The 12,931-nt window shown below is 34.3% G+C and overlaps 1 protein-coding gene across 1 annotated transcript in view; it reads right to left on the bottom strand.

The window, feature by feature from the left end:
• LOC105151626 (unc-112-related protein) overlaps window positions 1-12,610 on the bottom strand; it is a 46,003-nt gene extending 33,393 nt beyond the window's left edge. The window contains exon 1 of the mRNA XM_011065448.2: window positions 11,919-12,610. Within this exon, the coding sequence (XP_011063750.1) occupies window positions 11,919-12,057 (139 nt within the window). The 5' untranslated portion in view covers window positions 12,058-12,610. The remainder of the gene's footprint in view (window positions 1-11,918) is intronic.
• Between the last annotated feature and the right edge of the window lie 321 nt (window positions 12,611-12,931).

The following is a 12,931-nucleotide window of genomic DNA, read 5'->3' as shown; positions in this document are numbered from 1 at the left end:
CGTGAGACTTTAAAAAATATGCAACAGTGAAGCATTCAAACGATCCGTTGCGATCATGTATGGCAGTCAATTATTTGATCAACTCGCGATATATTCATAAAATTTCGTTCACTCATGAGAGAGAAACACATTTAAAATTAATCTCAAGGCAATAATATAATTAAGTAATAGTTTATCTCGTTTCATAAATTACAAATTTATATCACAGACCATTATAATGCGATATTATATAATGCGATATAGTAAATTGATTCCAAGTTCACAAGAATCCATTAATAAATTATATTAAATAAAATTCTTTCCCTTTCGCTATCAACGTTACCAACGATAATATATTTACCGATTAAAATAAAATTAGCAATTGAAATAAAGCAATTTAATATTTAAATCTGTTTCCTTAAACAAACTGTCTACTATTAAATAATTATTAATGTAATCAACTGTATTGCAGTTAATTGTATTATGAGTATGTATTTACCAATTAAAACAAAATTAGTATATTAAGGCAATTTAATATTTAAATCTGTTTCCTTAAATAAAATGTTGTATAAATAATTATTAATATAGTCAATCGTGTTATAATTAATTGTATTACATTATTATCGATATGACTGTTAAATTACATACATTATTAAAAATTTTGTCACTACGAGATTACAGCATGTGTTAAATTATGTTATTCTATCGCAGGCAAACATGCGGCCTCGGTTCGATATATTCTGCTGGGTGCCGATCCTGAAGCACGTGACGGAAAACACATTCGTCACATTATTGAACGGCCAATGAACGCCAGTAGCAAGCACTATGTGTGTAGAGACAAGAATCGATCTACATTGCACACGACTTGAGGCAGAGAAAGATGGAGCAAGTCGGTCGAGACCCTCTATTAAATCATCATCTGATGCGACAGCATTGTTTAATGTTCGAGCAGCGTTTCGTTTTAGAAAATAGATTCAGAGCACGACATTATAATGCCAATTTCGAATCAAGCATGACAGAACGTACACGACACCCTAATGTCTTTTAATTTTTCTTATCTCAATACCGCGACTCTTCTTATCTCGAATGATATAAATATCGTTTTTACCTTCATACACACGTTGTATTTGTTCGACCTTTAATGTGCTACACAAATTGTACTGGATAAAAAATCAATTAAAAAGATGTTGTAAATTTATTTAAAAACGTAATAACGACATAGAATTGAATTAAAATATGTAGTTACAAAAAAATATAGATAATACTATATGAGGATTATTTTTTATTATATATGAAAGGATTATTTTATTATATATATGTATTTATTATAGATGTTAGATGACTGAGGTTACACAACTTGGTTATTGACCGAAGAAGCGATTCAGTCTAGTAGGCGTATCCGTAAATAATCCTATTATTCCATCTCTCAGTTGAATAAGAACCGTATGAGCTCTAATTGAACAGAATGAATTACGGGGATGTCGGTAGTTATTCCATCGAACCAACTAGCTGTACGGTCGACTTTTCGCACATTCCCCTCGCGATCAACAACTGTCTCTGGGTCTGCTCTTATTTACAAGATGAACGACGAAGGTTGAAATTGTCGTCCCTAGAGCATTAGGCATGACATTTTTATACAAAAATAGACATATTCAATAATATATAAGATATCAAATGTATATAATTTAAAATAAAATTAATAAGATGATACATAACTAGATAATAATGTAATATATTCTTTCACAGTTAATATCTTAATTTGTTAGATTATATATAATTGAAATAGAATTTAACGTAATACTGAGAAAAAATTCTGGTTAAAAATGAACAAACCAGATTCTGATCATGTCGATTAGAATTCTGATTATCTCAATTAGAATTATTAAAGATTTAACCAAAAAATTCTAAGTTGTCCATTTTCAACCAAAATTATAATTAATGCAACGAGACTCCTTTTCTAGTAAACGGTTAATAAAATTACTCTTATTAGTTTCCATCATTTATATTATATTTACATCACCATTTCAAACTTGTGAGCCGATACAAGCAGGTGATTCAATTTTACTATGGATCACTGCGATAGAGCGCACATTGGCGTTTACGCCCCTCGATAGATAGTTATAACGTTTAATCAGTCGTGACATAATGAGACCTCGATGAAAGAATTCCGATGACGTTCAATTGGCATATCATGCTACCTGCGTTCCATTACCTATGTGTGGATAGCGTATGTGTCTTGCTATTATTTCATAAAAGCGTTTATCGACGTCGACCTCAATCTTATTTTTCTCGATGAACTTCCTCTAACGCAATTGATATAAAAATATGAATGTCTATTTTGTACCTAATTAGTTATGTTATTTGAACGTATTTTTTAGAAAGATTTCTATAGATACAAACTGCTAATCAGAAATCACTATTATGAATGTTAACACGGGGATTTTAACTGCGCATATGTATTCAAATGCATATGTATGGAAGGAATATATGCGAGGAAGTGGACTTTTTATGTAGGCGAACGTCGATGTTTTCGCGAACGAAACGTTATCGTCTTCCAGGCAGTTCCTTATCGAAGAACGCGCGGGTTTTAAGAGAAACATTAAATCGAGCAATAAAATAAGAGAAATATGAGTGAGGAAAGGAATACGTGAGTGCAAGCGAATATAAAATATATAAAAAGGATTTAAAACATAGAAAAAGATTTAAAAAGGATAGAAGAGCCGATGTGAACTTTTCATCTTATTAATATCTCTGTATACGCACATATTAACGCTCTTCACAGTTTATCACTGTTTTAGCTTAGGATAAGAGTTCAAATAAGTACCCCTCAATAAAAAATACTTTATATCTTTTCATAAAAATTTTATATTAAATTTTATTTTTATAATTCCAATTTGAATGTAGATTTTGGTATGTTAATATTTCAATTAATCATGAAGCGCATTTGTTTGAATTGTCTGAATCGAGGTACAAACAGTTAACAAATAATTTTTGCAATAATACTCTAATTAATCACACATATTGCATTATTAGTTAATATTTATAATTTTAAACAATTTTATATATAATATTTTTGCCCGCAGTTTTAATCGTGTAATCTTCTTTTTTTAAATATCGAAAAGTTTGAATAATTAAATACGTTAACTTAAATACAAATTAACATACTAAAATAATTGTTAAATTGATTTGTTAATATACTGAGCTACACAAAAAAGTCTCAAGGATTTGTTTCTCGATAAAAAATATTTTTTTAAGAGGATGTAATTTTATTCATGCTCTCATAATTTTCCTTTAAGAAAAATTTATAATCATTAGATGTGGGTCAATTATTCCAAGTATTTCTTGAGACATTATAGGCACAAGAAGCAACACATTAATGAGGGTGCGGTCTGTTTGATCTCATCGTCATCCAACTCATACTCTTAAGTTGCCCACAGGGAAAATTTCCGTTTGTATCGTATCATTCGAGAATATCGTATTCTTAAGAAACGATTGTTTCATTTTTCGTATAACAAAAAGTATGACGTGTATTCTGTGACTGTCGTATTTTCAAGATTTTATCTGTTAAAAAAACAGTGCTATATGTGTTAAGGGCACTATCAAAAACTGGCTGCGCTATTTTTAAAATTTTGAAAAGCATCGTACGATAAAAAGCGAACGTGAAGGCTTCTCTAAAAAAAAAGAAAAGAAAAAACATTACTCTGATTCTATAATTCTTTGACTGATAATATATCATATTATCGTTGCGCAGCTTATTTATCATGTATAAAGACTTGCGCAATGATATAACGATATCATTACTGTTAAGAGTTACAGAATAGAGGTCTTGATTCGTTATGTAAATTAAATTTATGCATTACAGAATCTTGTATTTTAATATCATGAGCACGAACTGGAAAGTTTCGTATATTATAATAAATAACAGGCCTTTCATTCGTTATTTATATTTATATTATGTAAGAATACGATTTTGTCCCCGTCTCTGATTAATACTGAGTTTCGTAATACTCTCAAATTCGACGATGATCGAGGACGATTTGTATCACCGTGAATTCGTGTTAATTGTCGTGAATTCGTCGTCACAACTCGTTGACTTATAAGGTTCATCCTTCGTGCCATTAAACCGCAATAATGAAGTCATTCGGTCAAGGTTTTAGAGTGGGGTGTTAAAACAGCCAACACCGTTTCCTCGTTCACGCGGCGCGTGTCGAACCATTTCTGGGCTCTCATCATCGCATCTCGAATATTTACAATCCGGCAGAATATGTTGCTCTGCTCTCGGCACGCACAGACGGATCTCTCATGCCCGAATTATTTGGAAGAACAACTATCGCGTCTCTATCGCCTATGATTCACTCGCTCGGTTACGAAACCGGCACGTTCGTCGGATTGTGAAGTCACGCGCTCGTGGTAGAACTATTATTCATATACGAGTGAAAAATTCTTGGTTACATACGCGATACGTAATTTAAGCTGACCGTGAACGCATCGTCAGAAAAGTTCTTAAATCGCAATAGTTCTCGGAATAGAAAAATTACAATTCATATAAGATTTTCAATGAGATTTTTATTAAATTATATGTATGACGAGAGATTTTTTTATATAAACACAATACAGTAGAAAGATACTCGAAGTTTAGAAGAAGTCTGACGCATCAATTACGATTAAAAAATTTCATCAGTTTGAAGATATATAATTAATTATTCAGAATATACGTCGGTAATCATTTACTTGTTTCGTCAAGAGAAAAGAATTTCAGAATTATAGAATTCTGCTTATGATTCATAATATTAATAAGTATCGTCATCGCGGATAAATGAAATTATGCATTATTTGTACTTAACATATAAAATAAGATCATTAGTTGAAAACAAATTTATAATCTTCACACGTTTCTAGCTTAATTATTGAAGCTCGTAAATTCTCTATGTCTCTCTTTTTCTTAATCTTAATTGTTTTCGTATTAATTTTGTTCAGAAAAGAATTTATGAAATTTGAAAGAAAAAAGTATTTTAGTATCACGCGATTAAAAATTGACATTTAAAAGGATTTTTCTTATTTATTTATTATATGTATACCTTTTTGCTACCTTGTGTTTTTCGTTTGTCTGCAATAATAGAATTAAAAAAAAAAACTAAACGTTATATTATGTTCTTGACAAAGTTAATAAAAATTGATAGAATTTATATAATGTCTAAAATAAAACAGAGCTTCGAAGTTTTCTTATTAGTCATTCTGAAATAAAACGATATTCGTTGTAATAGTCCAGATTACTTTCTTTCAATTGACCACTAACGCATATTGAAAGAGACGCATTATTCATAGTCTACTCATAATAAAAGTGACACAGTTGATTCTTAACGTCATCTTCAATTAACACGATAGACGCTAACCAATCGAGTCGAGACCTATTGCAAGCCTTAGTAGCAACCAAGAGCGAGTTATTAGCATTCTTCATAACGGCAGCAAGATTATCGACAGAATTCAATGCCAATTATCGTCTCGTAAGAATGTCCGAATCAATTGGACTTTAAAAGATCAAGGAATAAGTCGAAGGTTATCGCGCAAAAAAAAAAAAAAAACTTTAGTAGAATATAAATAAAGTCTTATTCTAGCCAGTCAAGATATTCTTCACAAGAAAATATTGCTACAAAAAATGTAAGATGCAAATGCATTTAAGGATATTACAATTTTATAGGTGTTGTAAAACAAGAATACCTTCGACAATCGAAAAAAATCACATCATATATGAAATACAGTTGTACAGCCGATAAAGAGATAATTATACAAGAAATATAAGTAAAAAAACAGAATGAAATTTTTATATAAATCTTTTTACATAAATCTGAAAAAAAATCGATAAATAAATGGAGAACTAAATACGTCACTCATTCAGATAATTTTCGAAAAGCATCCCAAGGACGATGGCTTAATCCTCTTAAGTTCTTTCTAAGAAGAAATAGGATCCTTCGATCCAATATCACGTGCAAACAGAATTAAATCACTCCCTAATCTACGGCACATCCGTTATCCTCTTTCCTCTATTCTCATTTACAATCGAGACGATACGTGAGCGAACAATACGTGGTTTCATTTATAAAAGTTACAAATTCCAGCAGGAGCGACAAATGTTTCTCCTTTCCAAGTCGTGTTTTGAAGAAAACTTATATGTATATCAAATAAAACAAAAAAATTATTGCGATACAAAATATATGGCAGCAAATGCTCTCCTCTTTAGTAGATATAAAAAACTCGATGTAAATTAGAAAATCTAAGAAGCGCCCGATTAGGGTAGAAAGATTGCATGACTTCGCACGCGTTTTGTACGACTCGTATAAAGTACCGTAAGAGACAACCTCCAAATGGCGAAACAGTCCAGGTGCCACTACAATGCACATCTTCTCGACGAGTGTTTGCCATCTGGACCAACCGAGTTGAGAGAAATGTCTGCCCTAAACGGAGGCAAACCAGCCAAAAAATTATATTTTCATTCTAAACTTTTTTTTTCTACTGTTTCTATAAAATATCATATATCAAGAAGCATTAAAAAGTCGCGTTGTACAACGCGATTAAACTATGTTGTTCAAAGACTCAATGCAGTAGATAAATACAATGTTAAAAATTTTTTGTTGTTGAAAAGGCTAAAACTTTTTATAGAAATCTACACCGTTTAATAGGATACTTTATATAGAATGTACGAAACAATATATGACTGTTTTCATGAAAATCAGGATTTCGCCTGCGACTCGCGTAAGGTAGCCGACGCCATATGAAATTACGGTAATCTGACGCTGTACATGTAATCCGAGCAGATAATTCAACTTAACAGCTTCGTAGTGAGCCGACCTTCGGATTTCACCTTCGCCTGCTTGTCGCTTCGAAGGAAATCCACATGAAAATTCGCGTGCAGTAGCCGCGTTGCGTGTTCTTTTCTCTCTTTCCTTTCATATTCTTTTTATCTGACAACGAGAGTAACGAAACGTTGTGAAAAATTTATGGATGGCGTACCAGAGATAAAAGAACTTGCTATTCATGAACACAGAACAAAGCAAAGTCTACTCCAAAAATTCGTAGAGTCGTTGAAGAAAGTCTTAAAATTGAAGAGTTCGGAGCAACGACGATCTACATTGGTTTTTAACGTTAAAATGTCTTCTGATTAGGATTTCGACGTGCTCGCGACTTTAGGTTTTAATTAAACAATTGCGTAACGTGTGTTTTAAATTCGGAGTCCCGGAATTCGCGGTGACGAAAAGGAGTTCTGCATTGCCGGAGCTTTGGCTTCGAGGAAGAGTCGTAAGAAGAATGCAGTCTTGTCGTCGAGTTACTGACGTACGGTACATCGGCTCGGGTATCTCGACTTTTTCTCCCCACGAAACCACGTGTCTGACCAACGAGCGTCAATTACACGAAACTGATTTCGATAACAATTGTGAGCGACCTAACCGTGAATGAGAACACTCGCTAAACGTGGCTGATCCCCGATTCGGAATTTCAATTACCTTCTATAACATACGATCTAATCTTTGACGGAAAATCGTACAGAGTTGTGGTATTATAATTGAATATAATAGACACGACTATAATTAAATATATCTAAAGTTTCGAGAGACAAGATAAAATTTTGTGAAACGGGAAATCTCCATTTCGCAACGTGCCAATGAATGTTGCATAACGCGAAATATGATCAAGTTACTTTGAAGACACTTATGTAATGTGTTTACGTATTGTAGTGTGGAATTTATGGAATGGACAAATTAGAATGACGAAGTGACTAAAAAAGGATAGACAGCTGATCGAGATCTTGATCCGTAGGCGCGACTTTCGTCGCGTAACGCAGTTATTGTTATCTATTGTATTAATTTTATCTAAGCATTTTTATAAGAGATACCATTCATAATTTAATTTTATGACTGATAAACGTTCTTTCTGATAAAAGGGCAACCGAAATATATTGTTAGATATATACAATGTTACGTCGATTTAATTACCTTTTATATTTAACTGATATCACCATTTAAATATTCTTCGTTATGTAAAAATCTTTCGATAACGATCGGTTATATGGTATTTTATCACCTCTTTTCCTATCAGGCAAAGGGCAGGCATTGTATGCCTGAATGTTCTATACTTCCTTCGTTCCATTTTCTGGACTTTGTCCTTTCCGCTTCAAAATTATCTCGACTACTTCATCCATTGACTGCGTTCAGTAGAAAAAGCAGTTTTTTAATTGTTGTAAAATTTTACTTTGAAATATGATTGGTTTATATATTTAGATGCAGTGAAGAAGTAAGAGTAAGATCAATTATATTAAAGCATTTTACAATATTTGCAAAGCTACTTTTTCTGCTGAACGTAACTATTGTATAATCCGAGTAAAAGAACGTACATAAACAATACAAAAACAATTTTTGCTTTTTCCTTCAGACACCAAAATCGTCTAAAAATTGTAGACGTGCTTCTAAGATTAAAATTTAAGAATAAAATTAGATATCTAAGAATAAAATTATAATATTATATATATATATAAAACTCATAGTGCTTTTTTATTATATTAGAAATATGCAAAATATATTCAAATTTATGATTTCATTCTTATAACGAGTTGAACATAGATTCATTGTATTGTTCAGTTCGTTTTCAGGTAACTGAAACTCTGTTTCGGAGATTTTCATAATACGGAATTTGTTTCCCAGATTACAATAATACAATCGAACAGATGATTCAGATTTATTTACCTTTTGCTTTCAGGTATGAATGGAATTAAAAAAAGAAGATCATCCATCTTACCAAAATCGGTTAGCTCCTCCAGTTTGAGGACGACCTTCTGACTAAGTGTTTAAGTGTTTCTTTTATTATATTCCAAACTCTCTCGACATCGCGTACCCTCTAAATGAATATCTCTCCTTTTTTTTTACAATGCCCTGCACACTCGACTGAAAATCGCTCAAATACGCGTGACCTATTGCGACACGTCGGTTTGTGGCTACGTGCACTCCGGGACACCCGGTGTATTTACATAAACTCAGCTACACGTAGGCCGGTAATACGCGTCGGTCCGGTTCGGAATTGTCGAGTGGCGAGATGCGGCGAGAACCTGCATGGCCACGTTAACCTGTTGGATCCAGCACAGAGAAGCAAAAAAAGGTAAGAGGACCAGTCAACAAAAGATATGGCTGCCGGATTTTTCTACCTGGCTTCGCTTCGTATCTGATGTCTGACGCCCTTTTCCTTTAAAATTATCGATTATTTCCCAGATGTTCTTAAATTAGAATAATTATTTATACATTTAAATACTGTAAATTAAAATGTGAATTAATATTCACATAGAAAGAACGATTTTGCTAAAGTGTTTAAAAATTTAACTAAATACGCAGATATAAAATAATTATATGTAGGAGACTCAACTTGATTACTAGAAAGTCAAAACTTTCTATAGCATTGCTCATCATGTTTGAGATTTCTATACAAATATTTTATGATCCAACAAAATTATTTTCACAGATCTGTATCTAACTACATTTTTAAATACTTCAGCGAAATCGTCCTTTCAGTGCATGAATGTTGTTAGAACGAGATCTAATTAATTATGACAAGATTAATTATTAAATATCAAAAAATAAATTACTTCGACGTTTCTAAAAGAATTATCGCGAATAATAAATTGAATTGATGTTAATAATTTTTTTCAGTGACGTCGATTCACAATTTCATCGCTCGAGGTTCACGACGATTTCGCGGAAACGCAATTGAATAATGCATTTGCACTCGTTACTTCACGTCATAACGTATTCATGAGTCACGACGAATCCCACATCATGCGAAGAGCTCAGCGTTATTGGGATAAATATTTTATTTAGACCGGATGAGAATAGGAGTAATTCTCCCTGCGAAAAACAATCGTCTTGCACGAACAACAATCGAAAAGTCATAAAAAAAATCATTTTCCAAGTCAATACGAGATTTTCTCGGAAATAGAAAATGCCGCTTGTCTGCGAAAATAATCAGATTAAGTAAAAATGACATCATGAAGCTAAATAAACATAAAGCCGTTCAATATGTACCTCCTAAGAAACCTTTAAACATTTTTTTGCGTCGATATACATAAAATTGCAATCTTCATTGAATCGTTTGGAGTTGATTTTGCATCAAAATCGCGTTTGGAAAAATTTGATTTATTTGCTGAAATATGCTGTGCACCCGATGAACGAAAAGAAAAATATCAGTGAAAATACTCAGGAGATTACCATTATCGCTTGGGAGGAGAATGGGCGTCACACTAGAGATGCAAGTTATTCCTTATCGCACAGCCGTCAGGTAAACAGTGTGTTGAAATTGTTCTCTCACCGGAAGCGTTTCCTCGCTACGTTTATTCGACAATTTTATACCGCCGTTCTCCATGTCACGCGAAAATTTATTTCGCGAAAGCGAGCAAACTCTCGCGAACAAAAGCAGCGATGAAGAGCGTCTGTTTCTCTTTCTTTCTCTTTTTTTCCTGTTTCTTTCTTTGAATTTATTTCTCAAATTTGCGTATGTATGTACAAAATGTAATTGAAAAAAAAAAATCGAATACAGATAAAAAATTGAAAAAGTGTGTTAAAACATAGATACAGTAAAATTTTACGTACAAACTTTATACGAGAAAGTCTCTAAGCTATACTTATTCTATCTTTTGACTCATCTTTCCCATCGGCTTTTCCGATTATATCAACAATAACGAACGGACCACCCAGTATACGAGTGGATATGAGAACCGGCTCGTTCAATCAATCGAAATTGGCTAATTCAACGAGGATAAAACCGTCCTGCATCGGCTTGGCTAATTACTGATGTTGTGCCGATGCAAAGGCGATCAATGTTTTCAACCTCGTAAAATTAACCAGTTTACCAGAAAAATTACCAGAAAAAATTAATTGGTAATCAAAGTGATTAAAGTTGAAATTTTTAATTGCAGTTTTTTTTGCAAAGAATTGAGAAATGCAAAATCCTTTATTATCAATTATTTTTCTGTTTTAAAAAAGATATTAATAATTAAATATTAAAATAAAAATCTTACGGGAACATTATGTTTTATCATTTTATCATTTATAATCCCCCCAATTAATACGATTCATTTGATAAAAATAACTAACCATATACAAATTATTAATGTTTAATTATTGATTTCTCTTTTAAAACTAAGATTTAATCATTTTTTGTTTTCAAATATACATATAATAAAATATAATATACAGGGTGATTTTAACATATTTCATTATTCACTCTACCTGTTCATAATGGGTGACGAAATATGATAAAATCACCCTGTATAATTGATATACCATATAGCTCAAATTAATATTTAAGTAAATATTATAAAAGAAATTTTAAGAAGAAATTGCTTAAGAAATTCAAGTTAAACTTCAATCGTTTCACGATGACTGCACCTATTTCAATCTGTCACAACTATATGCGGCATGTCCAACTGACTTCGCAATCATGCAATTCTATTTCTTGCTTCTTCCATATGAATAAGGTATTATCTAGAAGCGTGAATTTTCGACAAGTTATTTCTTAGACCTCCATCGCAACGGGCATTCGGTCCACATTGTCTACAAAATCGCCAAGTGACAGCGTCACTCTGTTTTGAATTAACAAGCGTGCACAATGCATGCGCGCCATTTTGCCGGGCACTTCAAAATTGCAGTCGTCGCGTCGCGCCACCGACAAATCAAATTCCACCTGTTCCACGCAATGAGATATGTTATGTACACATCCAAGTACGAACGCGAGAAAAATCGGAATTCAGTTACATTTTAGAGTAGAAATCGGGAGCACGACGAAAGAGAGTGGGGAAGAAAGAGATCAAGAAATATACATATATATATATATATATATATATATATATATATAGAGAGAGAGAGAGAGAGAGAGAGAGAGATGTGACTTGGTAGGATACTCACCAAGATCTTCCACGAGGCGCAGCATGACACCGCCGATATGCAGCTCTCCCTTCACGCGTAAACTTCTTTCGACCTGCAGATCCGTCACGTAGACACGCAGCACCCAGCTGCCGTCCACCTCGTGGCCGTCGGAATACATGCCGGAGTACGTAATTTCTCTCTTCTCTTTTTTCCTCTTTTCTTCTTCCTCTTTTCTTCCTCTTCTTCGCCGAACGGCGATGTCAACGCAGGCAGGCAAGAGGAAACGGGAAATCGGTTGGTCGGCGAAGAGGTCCGATTTCGCACACGCATACGATACACTACGCGTTATCTGTACGCGCGCAGTCGTTCCTCGTACGTTTACGAGAGTCTCGCGCACGGTTCAACGTCTGGTGAACATGTCACACCGCGAGTAACGTCTACTGTTCGTTCGTTCGTCCGGCTCGGCGACGACGAGTACGACGACCCGACGACCGCCACACGCAACGCACTACTGTCGCGCGACGACTGGTCTTCCTCGCTGGCCTTCCTTTCCTGCCCCTCCGGATTCGCCACCGCTGGGCGCATACACATACGCGTGCGAATACATACGCGTGCGTAATCGCGTGGAAACGAAACGGCGGAACCGAAGAAGACCGAGAGAACCAAGGCACTGCGCGCGCGAACCCACCACCACCTTCATTCGCTGTGCTCGGAGCTCGGACTCGAGTCACCCGAGTGAAGTCGGGCGCAGGAAAGCTGAACGCGACGGGAAACGAGTGACGTCGGTCATCTTCGACGTCACTCGGCCGCGCTCGGCTCCATGCCGCGTTCGTACGTTCTCTCGAACGAAACGGTTACGTGCTCGCCGTTGTAGCGAGAATATTTGGCCCGATTTGGAGACGGTGATGTGAGAAAGCGGATATTAATGAAGCGACCGAATGACGAACACTCTGTGACCGAAAGCGAGCGACTTCGTGAGGCACCTCCTGTTTCTTATACATTTTCATGAACGTTTAATTATAAGTATATTTAAATTTATTCAGATGATATCA

This window comes from Acromyrmex echinatior, chromosome 2 (genome assembly GCF_024713525.1).
Source record: "Acromyrmex echinatior isolate Ae372 chromosome 2, ASM2471352v2, whole genome shotgun sequence".
NCBI lineage: Eukaryota > Metazoa > Arthropoda > Insecta > Hymenoptera > Formicidae > Acromyrmex > Acromyrmex echinatior.
Note: the sequence above shows the minus strand (reverse complement) of the source record. Positions and strands in the feature narration are given on the sequence as shown.